This window comes from Centroberyx affinis, unplaced genomic scaffold (genome assembly GCF_046629955.1).
Source record: "Centroberyx affinis isolate AG114_WGS23_722 - 3 ecotype Tasmania unplaced genomic scaffold, CSIRO-AGI_Caff_v1 ptg003068l_1, whole genome shotgun sequence".
NCBI lineage: Eukaryota > Metazoa > Chordata > Actinopteri > Beryciformes > Berycidae > Centroberyx > Centroberyx affinis.
This window is the reverse complement of record NW_027281153.1, coordinates 78,302-92,479: the sequence shown is the minus strand read 5'-3', so window position 1 is coordinate 92,479 and position 14,178 is coordinate 78,302. Positions and strand designations below refer to the sequence as shown.

Below are 14,178 nucleotides of genomic sequence, written 5' to 3'. Positions count from 1 at the left end.
ACACAATAGAGATCCAACTTATATCCAGTTCATGAAAACTTTTCCATTTGCTGTTCTAAACCCCCCCCTGGTGTCTGGTAGCTCTTTCCTGGTGATGCGTTTTAAGTTTCCGGTTTGTTTGGAATAAACAGAAGAAGAAGAACTGGGTAGTGAGCATGAGCAGCGATAGCCACCATGGCTGAACAGACAGAGAAAAGAGAAACTCAAACTGCATCAGCAGAAAATCCAAGCTCCGCCCCCACACTGTTTGATTGACAGGTGATCTCTGGGAAGTGCAGTGCAGAAACACCACAGCAATGAGGCTGAGTGGCAAAAAACAAGACTCTTGCAGATTAACACTTTAATTGATTGTGAAGGATTAACTTTGCATATTTCTGCAGTAATAATTGGGTAAAATGTGTTTTTAGCGATTGACTCTCATCTCCCTTTCTCCCTCTTTTCCCTCCCTGATCTCCCTGAGCTCTCTCTCTCTCTCTCTCTCTCTCTCTCTCTCTCTCTCTCTCTCTCTCTCTCTCTCTCTCTCTCTCTCTCTCTCTCTCTCTCTCTCTCTCTCTCCCCTGAATCTCTCCCTTCCCCCCTCACCCTTCGCCCCTCACCCTCTTCCTCCTCTCTCCTCTCTGTAGGAGGGGAGTCCTTCTGGGGAAAGCCTTTCAGGGATGAGTTTCGGCCCAACCTGTCCCATACGGGCCGGGGGGTGCTGAGCATGGCCAACTCCGGCCCAAACACCAACAAGTCCCAGTTGTAAGAGATGATACTCAAACTGGTTCCTAAATTTACTATTTATAGTTGTTTTTGATGATCTGCTCTGTATATTTTATAAAACTACAGTAGTTAAACCAAAATGTAAACTGTATCCTATAGGTTAGATATTTTGAATGTTTCGTACTAACAGAGTGTTTTCTTCCTCTCAGCTTCATCACGTTCAGATCATGCACCTACCTGGACAGGAAGCACACGGTGTTCGGAAGGTAAACCTCCTTTCTGTTTTTGTGGTGTGTATGGATTTACTCGTGTGGTCATTAACTGGAAGACAGCGTTTTGCCGGTTTGAGCAGCTAGAGGCAGCAGTTTTCCCGCCGTCTTCCTCGTCACCCGGCTGAGGCAGGCGGCTTGGGAAAGTGACAGCCTGGACAGACACTTGCTCATTGCTCAGTTCCTTTTACGCACGCAGTTTGGTCAGTGCCACAGCCCGTTCTCACACACACACACACACACACACACACACACACCAAGGTTATTATTATAGTTAACGAAAACGAAATAACGAAAACTAGGTGTGAAAAAACATTTTCGTTGACCGAAATAAAAATAAAAACGAGGCTTTACAAAAAAGTGATAACTAACTGAAACTGTATTGTGCGTACAAAACTAAGTAAAATAAACTAAAATTATAGAGAAAATGTCTTTAGTTTTCGTCTTTGTCAATTTATTTCATACATAAGCCTAGTATTTAGAATTTTTGAATCTCGCCCCTGACAAATACCCCATATTACAAAAAAAGACTAAAACTAACACTGAAACTAATAAAAACTAAACTAAAATTAAGCATTTTCAAAAACTAAAAACTAAACTAAACTAGCAAACCCGCTTTAAAAACTAATTAAAACTAAACTGAAATTGAAAACAAAAAGTCAAAACGAAATAAAAATAAAAAACTAATGAAAAATGCAAAACTATAATAACCTTGACACAAACACATTCTCAAAGAGTGTGATTACACCTATAGTTCATTGTCTTTGGTCTGAGCCATAGTGGAAAACTTTACTTTGTTGAATTTTTGTATGTGGTTCGTTTAGGTTCACACTGGCCAATTACAAGCGAACCAGAGCTTGTAAACAAAGGTCACATGGACTCACAAGCAGCTCGTTTATTGGACAGAGTTTTGGTGACCTGTTGTCCTGCCAGTTGGAGATTCTGAAAGACAAACGCATCTGATTCCAGTCCCTGTAACTTTAGCTAAGCACGATGAACTTTTCTGAACTCTTTGTCATAGTTAACCTTCTCTGGTGTTCATACCAGTTAAGAACACATGAAGAAATAGCTGAATATGAGCATCAGTCCAGACTTCATTTTGTTCTGCAAGGCTTTCCACGCATGAGGAACTGCTGGCTATCAGATGTCAACATCCATCTGCTGATACCCATAATCCCTTGCATTTTTGGGGTTGTTTCCTGTAGTTGGTATTATTTGGTGCCACCCGACTTCAAATGGCATGGTTCTCACCTGGCCAAACAAACCGAACTGAAGAAGTTTCCAGTTTGAATAAACCACTCCAAAACGTCAAGAGTCAATGATCTGAATGGAGGAGAAAACTGGGTGAACTCATTGGTTGGTGTGCTAGAGTGATGTACTTTCGTAAAGTGTAATTTATGTTGGAAAACCAGATGATACCGTCAAAATATCTTCATGAAAAATGTGCCGATATGATAGTTTGGTCGTGTTGCCCAGCCCTACCCCTATCCTAGTTCCTCAAGTCTTCTATCACAGGATCTTCAAGAGTATGGGGGCTCCTCTAGAGCAGTGATTCTTTCTTTTCAAAATCTTTTTATTGAGATTTTCAACAAAAGTTCCCAGGGTTGGGCAGGCATATTCCACATTGTTACAAAATATACATCAATGTAGTATCATATAAAAATAAAAAGTGATAATAGTGACAGTAATAAAGTGAGACGTCCCTACCCCCCCACCCTCCACCCCCTTACCCTCCCACCCTCTTGATTACCTAGAATAGGTATGAGGCACAGTATCTAGAAATAAAGAAATAAAACTAAGGATGTAGCTATTTCCATGAAGTCAGGTGTTATTTTCATGTCAAGGGCAGGGCTAGAATGCATGTCACACTATGTTGTTTGGGTGTTATGAAAGTATGTCAAAAAGGGTCCCCAGGTCTTATAGAATTTCTCCCCAGAGCCACTGATTGAGAAGCGTATCATCTCCAATTTAAGGCAGGACATTATATCTCGAAGCCACTGACTAAGTGTGGGCGGGGCAGCATCTTTCCATTTGAGCGTCTAGCCAAGAGTGAGGCAAAGGCAACCATGCGGCGCTCTGCAGATGTCAGATGAGGATCATCTTCATTGGTAATGCCAAACAGAGCTACCAGAGGGTCCGGGTCTAGATTCTGCTTTAAAATGTTGGATAGGGTACGAAAGACGTCTTTCCAGAAGTTTTGTAATTGAGAGCACAGCCAGTACATGTGGATAAGGGTAGCATTGAGCAGTGATTCTCAATCTTTTTCATATCAAGGACCCTAATTTAGTCCACATTAAAGCCATGGACCCCCATTTGATGAGATTTTGTCATGTCGGACCCAAATCTGAGAATATTTTTATTGTCAGATATGATTTTGTCCAGACTGTCCATGACTATCTGTACTGTAGGTAGAGCGATAACAGTGAAACTATGATCAAAACAGCAATTATACCTTCTCTAATTGCGTTAACTTCTTATAAATGAAATAATCATGATGTTTAACAATTCATCAATTTGCTGTGGACCCGCTGGAATCCCCGGACCCCACGTTGAGAACCACCGCTCTAGAGCACATGTGGTGAGAGACCCAGCTCCTGCTAGCTACTGGGTATACAGTGTGTGTGTGTGTGTGTGTGTGTGTGTGTGTGTACATGTGTGTGTCTTCTGTCTCTACCCATGGTAACAGTGGGGCCCAGAGGAGCAGCTGGATAAAGCGCTCGCAGTTAAGAGAGCGAAGTGAGAACAGCGTCTGTAAGCGCTCTGCACCGAGGGAGTCGCTAACGGATCGCCTCCTGCCTCCTGCCTCCTGCCTCCTGCCTCCTGCCTCCTGCCTCCTGCCTCCTGCCTCCTGCCTCCTGCCTCCTGCCTCCTGCCTCCTGCCTCCTGCCTCCTGCCTCCTGCCCCGTCCTGTTCCTCAGCAGCAGTTTCCTCCGTCGTGTTTACACCATGAGAACGCCGCGTCTCTCACAAACACTAGACGCACCGGCTTTCAGCACAAACCCACAGTCACGGCTGTCGGAGGAGGCCTGTGGATGAGTCGATGATTACATTAGATACACCACCAATTCATCGTTTAATAGATGTTATTACGCGGCTTTGTCGAGTGCTCAAAGATTATTTTTGGGGTGTTTTTGCCTTTTTTATTAGACACATCAAAGTAGGGAGAGAGAGAGAGAGAGGGGGGGGATGATGTGCGACAAAGCTCCTGGGCCGGATTCAAACCCAGTACTTCCTGTTTACATGAATACTTAATTGGCCAATGAACGCATTTTGTTTCACATCTAATCATATCACCCCCCCCCCAGTTAAGAAGTTCAGGTGATTTTATTGATTTCTAACTGCAAGCAGCCCTGCTGGACTATTTTTGGCAGAAGCTTGTCACTTATTTTACCTTGTTATGAAATATTTTAAATCAGTATTTCGTGTCAAATGATTGTCTTTTCTAAGTAGCTGTGTAGTAGATGGGATAATGTACAGCGTGTGCACAGTCAAGGCTTATTGCGATAATGACTGGTAGTGCTGAAATGATTAGTCGATTAATCGATTAGTCGATCGACAGAAAATTTATTGATTATATTTTTGATAATTGATTAATTGTTTTAGTCATTTATCAAGTAAAAATACAAACATTTGCTGGTTACAGCTTCACAAATGCTGAGATTTGCTGCTTTTCTCCGTTCCATATCATCATTAAAAGAATACTTTGGGGTTTCTGCAGGTCAGACTAAATAAACAATTTTTAGAATTACTTTTGGCTCTAGTAACTTGTGATAGCCATTTGTCATTATTTTTGACAATTTATAGACTAAATGAGTAATTATAAAAAATAATTAATGGATTCATATGATAATGAAAATAATTATTAGTTGGAGCCCTAATGACTGTTTTTTCTATTACTAATGAAAAGACAATCAGCATCACTAATTAAACACGCAAAAACCCAATCAAATGGTTTTGGTCAAACAGTTGCGTATCAGTCTCTCTCAGACTTTTCACAGACTCTATCAATCCCTGAAGGAGAAATTCACCTTGTCACTGGCAGCTCTCCATACTGAAGTCAGCTGCAGGGTCGACTACAGTTCAGCTCCCTGTAGATGGAGGCAGGGATCTGGTGTCTGACTCAAGGACACTTCAGCAGGGCGGCTGCTCGCTGTCACAGGGGTTTGAACCCGAAAGACGGCCTCCGTACTCTCTGCACCACCTGTTTTCCTGTTGTCTTTCTAATCGTAACACCTTTTATCCACCTTGAGCTAGGATATGTCAGTTTGAATGCTAAAATGACCTTCTGAACCTCTTGGCAAGACAACTAACGCTGTTCTCCTCAGCTCCCATTTTCCACAAAATAACAGATTGACTGAACACTGCCAAAAAGCATTAATGGACGCGGTTCTTGTCGTTCTCTAATGGTTAGATTTTAAGGTCAAGACTACGCAGCCTTTGTTTGATCTTGACCGATGAAGATTAAAGCGATGGGGGGGCCTCTTCTGTTATCAGTCATCGAGACAAGCGGTCATCTTGGTAAACAGAGGATGTTTTGTCTTGTCTTCTTGTGCAGGGTCGTCGGAGGCTTTGAGACGATCACAGCCATGGAGAACGTGGAGAGTGATCCCAAAACAGACAAACCCAAGGTATGAAGCGGTGATTTGGCTGAAACTTAGTTTTATTTTACCTCCGACCATTTAAGTTGGATTTTGAGAGGATAATGTAGATTTTATTCATCCTAATCAATGAGTTTTTTTGAGTCATCTGAGACAAATTAGAACTTTGCTTTCCTGGGTGTGAGTGGATTTGCCACAAACACAAGAGAAATATCCATCCTATGCAATTTAGCTGACGCTTTTATCCAGAGCAACTTATTACAATGAGTGCAACAGTGGAATAAGTTTAAGTTCCTAGATCACCAACATTACAAGCAGCCAGCTGTAAAGAGTGCAAGAGTCAGAGCCACAGTGACAATATTCATGTGACTCCATGTAAGAGACGAGCGCTGCTGGGAAAATAAATAAAATCAGCGCTAAGGAGAGAGAGAAATAGCAAATAGCCCTGAAGTCAAGACATGCTTATAAGTTATAATAACAGCAGTGGTGGACAGATAAAATCCAATCATTACAGTGCAGAAGGATTGTGTCAAATTAGAAATGAGTTGACCGCAAGCAAACGTGTAAGAAATGCTACTACATTTTCCAAGTTTTGATCCTTCACTGTCCTGCTCGTACAGAGTGGTAAAAAAGTCTCAAACATTTTCTTCAGATAAAACTTGAGAAAATAATATGAAGTTCTCAAGGTGTTTCTTACACAAACTTATTTCCCTACAAGTTTGCCATTTCCTTGGGAACTGAATAAATTTTACTTCAGCATTACAAATCATTCAGTAATGATAAGCGAAGAAGGACACGCAACATTGAGTTTTCTTTTATGTCAGATTGTTGTTTTTGGATCGTAATTTATTTTCTGTTTGACTGTCTGTTAGTCGGAGATTAAGCTCCTGAGTGCCACTGTGTTCGTGAATCCTTACGAAGAGGCTGATGCCCAGGTTAGTGTCTCTGTTTGTCTGTCTGTGTGTATGATAATATGCTTTTTACCCAGAGTGCACCTAGGTTGCGTGTTACATTTCTACAAATACATCATGTGTGTGCATGGGGCATGTGTGTGTGAGTCTGCCTGCATGGTCATCTGTGTTAGACTGCACCATGTATCGTCTGAGTTGGTCTCTAACCTCAGTTATATATTGCTTTCTGTGTGTCTGTCTTGTCTGACCTGTAAGGCTGCATTCACACTGTAGCTGACAGTGTCCAAATTCTGTTTTTTTTCCATCACATGTGACACAGATCTGATGTTTTCTACTCGGTGTGAACAGCAAAAAGCTGCACAGAGTCGCATTTTTTCCAATTCTGATCTGGACTGTATGTGCTACAAAATCCCGAGGCATGTGAGCTACATGCGTCTTGTATTTGAACGCTCAAATCACAATCTGTCAGTGTTGCCATGACAATAAGTAAATCTCATTCACCTCATTCACCTCAAACAGTTGTCATAATTTTGGCGACACAGCAGCTTGGCTCAACCAGTTGGCGTTGGCATGGAGGACAACGAGACACAAAAATGGAAGAAAAGCCAAAAAGCCGACTTGATTGGAGACGCTTCAATTCAGTCAAAAGTCGAAGGCACATGCCATAACCGAAATGTGTTTGAAACAAAGTGTGAAATGCATTTGACGTCTTTTGTTATTGTTACTCTGCGCAGTGCGTCTTTTCAACATCGCTGTCAGTTCATATTGGTATCAGAAATGGGTGTCATCCTAAAATAGACATGAACAGTCGTCCAAAAAAGTCAAACATAAGGAGCAATTCAGAATTGAGCATGAAGGCCTGCGGTGTGAACATAGCCGAAGTCTGTCCTCTGATCTGGTACATGCTTATGGGCATTTACATGATTTGTGTGTGTGTGTGTGTCTGTGTGTGTGTTTCAGATTGCAGCAGAGCGAGAAAAGGAGCTCCAGAAGCAGGAGGAGGAGAGGCAGCAGGCCAGCGTTGCCCTAAAGAAAGCCAAGGAGGAGCAGGCCCCTAAGACCTTCAAACAGGGTGTGGGGAAATACATCAACCCAGCCACAGTGTAAGGACACACACACACACACACACACACACACACACACACACACAGATTTTACTGTACAACAAACTACACTCTCCCTTTCAGTTTCACTGTAGTAGAGACTAAAAATGTTCTAGCATCTCTGGGGCCTTATGTATAAAGATTGCATATGCACAAACTAGGAGTTTAATTATATTTATTCCATTTTCTAAGCAGAATTTGCATTAAAAGAATTTACTTGGCATGAGAATACGCTTGCCTCCACACACACTATATTGCATGTGTTTGCACAGTTCGAAGTCAATTATTTGAGAAATGGGATAGTAGTGAATGGATGAAAAAACATTCTGATTATATAGCGACACGTAATGCGAAGAGGCACAATGTGCAAAATTGGCAGTTATAGTGAGGATTACCCATTTTCCCCACGGGGATCATTCAAGTTTATCTTATTATGTAGACCATAATTTCACTGACTGTAGGCGTTTTGTTTTATTGTAATATTGCAACATATTTCATTATAGTAATAAAGAAAAACCTTTCTCTTAGAAGAAGTTACAAAGCCTTTATTTTAGTGGCTAATTCATACAGATTAGAAGTTGCAGCAACTCGTTCCGTTCCGATGCACTGAAGCCAAGGCAGCACAATGTTTCATTTTAGTTTCAAGATTATATTTGTCTAATGACTCACTGTGTATGAACACTGTATTTGCTTTCTTCTCCTTACTGTGAATCAGTTAAGCGTGTTAACCTTCAAACTGCTTGGCTTTCCATACACGGGTAACAGTTCACCCGACAAAGTTCACACATAGTCACAGTTCCTCCTCACAAAAACACAGTGCTGAAAACATACTTAACATACATATAATTTCAATAGAGAGAGAGAGAGAGATATCAAAATAGCAGCCTACCTTAGAAAAAAGATTAAAAAAAAAAAAAGATCAACAGAGAAATGTCTTGCTGCTGCTTCTCCTGAGTTTTGTTCAGCACTTTTTTCTCTGTGTCACCATGGCGATCAGCAAATGTGACTGACATTTGAATGCAAGTAAAAAAAAAAAAGAAACTGCCTCGCAGCGTCAATGGCAACCGGCTTACGGATTACATATAAAATTACATTTAAAAAAACGAATATACGAATCCCAAAATTGAAAACCGAAAACCTACCCAATGAACGAATATCCGAATAGTCGAATATTCGGGTCCAGCCCTACTGGCAACCCTGCCCAGAGGCAGAGGTGAGCGTGCGCAGACGACCCTGCTCTCCCCCCCGTCAGTTTGCCGCTGAAACAGGTCCCAAGAAGAAGAAATACGCTTCCAAATTTCAGTCCACTTGGTGCGAGACCTTCCCCTTTCTAACTGCGAGCCACATCAGCAAACTTGTAGATGTACTAGCTATTTACTAGCTATTTTGTATAAACCAAGTGACATAATCTAGAAATATCGACACTGACTGAATGCTTGCTTATCTGCTATAGAAACTGATTTTTTTCTTAGTTACTGGAAAATGGAAATGGAAACTACCATGGTAAACAAACAAACTACTTTGGTAGGGTCATATTTGATATTTTAAGTGCTTTTTTTTTACATTTCATTCTGCATTTCATTCTGTTATTTCTAGATTGGATTACATAGGCTATTAATCTCTGTAAGAGGTCACAAATGCAAGTATATTGTACAATAATGTACAATAAATGTACAAAACGCACCAGAAAATAGTTGTTAAAGGCAGATTTTGATTTTGATTTGATCCCCCCCCCCACAATAGACAAAGTATTGCCTATCCATTCGTAAGAAAATCTCCCTCTTTTTCACAGCCTAATGTTGGCAGGTATGCTTGACTTTGACTTGTACTTTGATGACTTGAAAAGGTTTCTAAAGTCTTGACTTGAGATCTTGTGTTTGTGTAAATGACTCAGATTGAAAGTGATGAGATTTGTTCCAGCAGACGACTGAATTTAAATTCTGTTTTCTGAATTTGTATGGAATGATTGAATTTATTGAAGTTGAAACTGATTATAGAAATCAAACTCATGATGCTCTTACCAAGTTTTTATCCTATTAAAACCATATTGCACTGAAAAGTCCTAGATATTTAGTTTTCTTTAAGATATTAAATTGATACTGGACTCGACTGACTTGACTTGCTGTTCTACATTTAGACTTGAGACTTGACATGAGACTTGTGCTTCAAGACTTGACTTCCATCCTTTGGACATACTTTGGAAAGCGTTTAATTTTATGACAACTTGCAACTTCAAATCCAAAATAATAATCACTCAATCAATTATCCAAACTGAAAAAGAGATTGATACATTAGATTCCTGTCCTGTTGATGGTCATATAAGCTTTTCATGGTGTTGGACTTTGCTTGATGCATTGTTTCCAATGCTCCATTGTGTCCCACTACAATTTATGTTTCATTCAAGGAGAAATCTGTTCAGAAAAGTGAAACAATGAAACAGTTACACCCAAGCCACTTAACACAACGCGTTACCCTATATCATTTGCTGAAATACTGAAATGACTGTCATTATGCATAATTAAGGCACATTAACTGCTCTGGCACTGTTGAAAGACAGTGATGAGATGATAATACTGATGATATTCCTCCGCTTCAGATCTTCACAAGTTACCTGACTTGGCCTACTGCTGTCATCACATCAGTTTCTCAGTTTTGCATATTCAGTTCTCTGAGTCATGCCAGTATTAATGCTCCCAAATTGCAGCCTGTCCCTTTTTTTTCTGGACTTTGAGTGAACCTAACCCACAATGATTGCGATGTTGTGTGTGTTTCAGTTTACTGCAATTTGCTTTTGTCATTTTCTCATAGAATGAATGACTGAAAGTGGCAGGAAAATGTAAAAGTGGCAAATATGAGGCGTTTCAACAGCCAGTTACGGTGATTTGCGGGTGTTAAAGACATACTTTTACCTTCAACTCTGACTCTGAAGTCGGGCTTTAATTCAAAACTCATGCGTGGATTTTTTATACCACGAGTGAAGTTTTCATTTTAAGCGAAAGCTTTTCGGATTTAACCATGGCCAAAACCTTACCCTAACCTTAACCAAATTGTTTTAGTTGCCTAAACCTAATCTAAAATTTCCTGTGATGAACATGCAGTAGTATAGTAGTGTGTCCACTTTGTGTTGTGGGGAAATTTGAATCTCTATTGTAAACAAAGCAAAAAAAGGCCTAGAAATAATCTTTCTAAACGAGGTCCCTGGTTACTGACGAGTCTCTGCTGCATCTGCTGTGACTTGACCTTTTTGTTGTGCGTAGTTTCCAAGTACAGTTTGTCTTGTGGGACCCGTGACCCACTTTCCCCTCGGGGGTCATGAAAGCTCCACCTACTGTAAGGTGCTGTTCAGCAGAAGGCATGGGTGTTTTCATGGAAAACTTGCCCTGGCTGGAAAACTTTGGCCTAGCGTTTTGAATGTGCACACACACACACAGACACACACACAGACACACACACACACACACATGCATATGACACTGTCAATCAGTTCATTTGAGGGTTGGTCAGCATGGTGGGAATGCAAACAGCTCTGTGTGACATTTGAATGCTGTAAGCTTCTCCAGACTTGAATTTACTATGGATAGCATGGCTGAAATGCTAAATAAAATGGTAATTTCATAATGCTTGTTGTAGTCGCCATGATTAAGTTGCAGAAAATAGATGCTAGATGCAAACGCTTCCTCCTGGATCTTATAACACTTTCACAGCACTCAGGTTTTCTAAGGCAACAGGACAGCAATACAATCAGTCTAGTTCAGTTTTTTATCTCTTTCTGGTTGATTTTTAGATTTAAAAACGGACTTCAGACGTCGTGGTGTAGGGTGTAAAGGTTACACACTCCTCTCACGCGTGGTCTTTGTTGTCAGGAAAATTATCAATCTACAGTTCATGCTGTTAGTAGGAAGAGCCCCGTCCCCCATTATGGAAACTTTGCTTTTAATATAGCAATATGGCAATATAGCAATACCCAAGAGGGCATTCTTCACTGAGATTATGGTTATGGCGGTGATGAAGATATGAAGTGCAGCCAAGCTTGGCTTTTATACATTTTTATATAACATGTATACTGACTGACAAGTTTTCCTCATATGTAACAGGAGAAAACAAGGAAAATCGCTAAATAGCTTCCTGGTTACCACCACGGTTTGCAACCAATCAACTAACAGGATTTATCAGCACAGTTCTGCCTAACCAGAAACAACCTGAAGAATTCATGCAATATTTTGGAAAAAAAAAAAAAAAGAATTAGTAGGCTGGATGTGTAAGGTGCACAATCTCTTCATCTGTGAGTGTTTCCAGAGTAGGCGAGTGGGCAGATAGTGCTCTGGATACAATACTCACTGCATTATATACTTTGACTGACGGATCTCAGATCATAACATGGCGTGATTTGTGATTTGTCCATGCTGATTGTTGGTTCTTCTCATCCGATCAAGAGAAGACTACCGCTCACCCAGCTAGACAGTTTCTTGTTAAGGTGATAATAACAGAGTCTCAGGAAACAAGACTTCATTAAGTCCAGTATCCCACTTTAATTTGGAAGCAATCCTTTTGGTCAAGCAACCTTCATCCGAGCATGCAGAGCAAACAATGGAGAGGTACACATATTTTAGCTTTCCATCTCAAAGTCATACAACCATAAAGCACCTTGTATCATCAAATCATGATATAGAATGGGGCTATGAGAGGGAAATCGGGCAAAAGCCAGAGATCACAGAGAACCATAATTGACAAGGAACAAGGAACCTTTACACTAGAGCTGCAACGATTAATCGATTAGTTGTCAATTATTAAATTAATCGCCAACTATTTTCATAATCGATTAATCGGTTTGAGTAATTTTTTAAGAAAAATAAGTAAAAATTCTCTGATTCCAGCTTCTTAAATGTGAATATTTTCTGGTTTCTTTACTCCTCTATGACAGTAAACTGAATATCTTTGGATTGTGGACAAAACAAGACATTTGAGGACGTCATCTTGGGCTTTGGGAAACACTGATCCACATTTTTCACCATTTTCTGACATTTTATAGACCAAACAACTAATCGTTTAATCGAGAAAATAATCAACAGATTAATCGACAATGAAAATAATCGTTAGTTTCAGCCCTACTTTACACCATAGACAAGTCTATGAAAGAAGAATCAGGCGAGTACCTTCAGGGATCATTAGACATTTTCAGTATTCTGATATTCTGGTTCTTCTCATCCAGAAAGCGCCCGGCTGCTGAAGACGACAGCGGGCCATCCACCAGCGGAGCGGCAGCCAAGAAGTCCAAAGGCAAGACGGGCTTGGGAGACTTCAGCTCCTGGTAGAACAGAAATGCTCATCTGATACACTTTTGTATTTGAAGACGTTTTGACTGGCCAGGTTGAGCGTCGGCAGAATTGTCAATATCACCCCATATACTCTCATTTTTTGTTGTTTTTATTATTATGTCTCGGTAGTGTTGGCTCTCGTGTGAAACAATAAATCAAAGCTACTTTTTCAAAATGGTGTGATATTTTCAGTTATTTTATACATGTTGCTTCAGAGATATGGCAAGTAACTGTTGAGAGGCGGCCAAAGGCCACACTGAGCATGAAGATGTTAGGACAGAGTTCAGCTATTGAAAGGAAACACCACTCAATGGAAGAAATCATTTATCTTATCCCTATGGTCTAGGACAGTCTAATCAATATTTGGTCCAAAACTGGCTGATCAATATTTGGTCCAGGACGGTCTAATCAGTGTTTGTCTCTCCCAAAGCCAGACTGGTGGCTGTGAAAACACCAAGGGGGTTTCAGGGTAAGAATTCATTTTCTGGTAGAGAACTGATTAGATTCAGGCGGCTCAACTTGTTAAACTATGAAATATTTTCAATAAATATGCTTATCAAGATTGCATCATCATTTTCTTTAGTGCTCTACTGAAAGTTTGAGCTATACATCGTCTCTAAAATTAAGACAACCTTGATATAAATAATTAACCCTGACCTGGTTACACCGGGACACACTGTCTCCTTACCTGACCTTACATAGATCTATTTTTTTTTTTATTTCAACTACCATGCTTTCTTAAATTTCTCCCTCACTATATGATTAAATTGACAAGAGAATTCTCCTTTCCCTGAACAAGAGGCACTCCAGAGTTTGATTGTACATTCAGCAAAATAGAAATGTTCTTGAAGTCTTCTCATTCAGCAGCATTGTACATGGGGCAGTTACACCAAATTATCTACAAATGCACTCTGTGCTTTTGAAATGTAATCACATAAATGGCAAAGAAACAAATTGCACCATAATAAATATCGGCTCTGGTATGCAGTGACGGGTGCGATTGTTTGATTGAGAGCATCCATCTTCTGTTTTCATCAGCTGTTTTCATATTTTCAGCTGTATTTCATATTTTCAGCATCTCTGTATTGAGTCGGCATCATGCCATTTGACAAAGTGTCACTTCTGCTGTGATGATAACAGTTTTATTCCTCTCAGCTAATGTTTTTGCCAAATTGTAGTCGGCCTCATCAAGGTTTGGCTTTTGCAGCTAGTTTGCAAAGACTGCCATCATTTTTCCAACGTCGGCCAAGATATTTTTTGCATTTTAGGCTTTGAGATGA

The 14,178-nt window shown here is 40.3% G+C and overlaps 1 protein-coding gene across 3 annotated transcripts in view; it reads left to right on the top strand.

Moving 5' to 3' along the window:
* ppil2 (peptidylprolyl isomerase (cyclophilin)-like 2) overlaps positions 1-13,354 on the top strand; it is a 35,636-nt gene extending 22,282 nt beyond the window's left edge. Inside the window, exons 15-21 of one of the 3 annotated variants that reach the window (XM_071537566.1) lie at positions 624-741; positions 912-968; positions 5,527-5,599; positions 6,442-6,504; positions 7,441-7,583; positions 8,205-8,210; positions 12,793-13,354. In XM_071537566.1, the coding sequence (XP_071393667.1) occupies positions 624-741; positions 912-968; positions 5,527-5,599; positions 6,442-6,504; positions 7,441-7,583; positions 8,205-8,210; positions 12,793-12,895 (563 nt within the window). In that variant the 3' untranslated portion in view covers positions 12,896-13,354. The remainder of the gene's footprint in view (positions 1-623; positions 742-911; positions 969-5,526; positions 5,600-6,441; positions 6,505-7,440; positions 7,584-8,204; positions 8,211-12,792) is intronic. The other 2 variants (XM_071537565.1, XM_071537564.1) reach the window with 2 other exon arrangements.
* Positions 13,355-14,178: the final 824 nt, after the last annotated feature.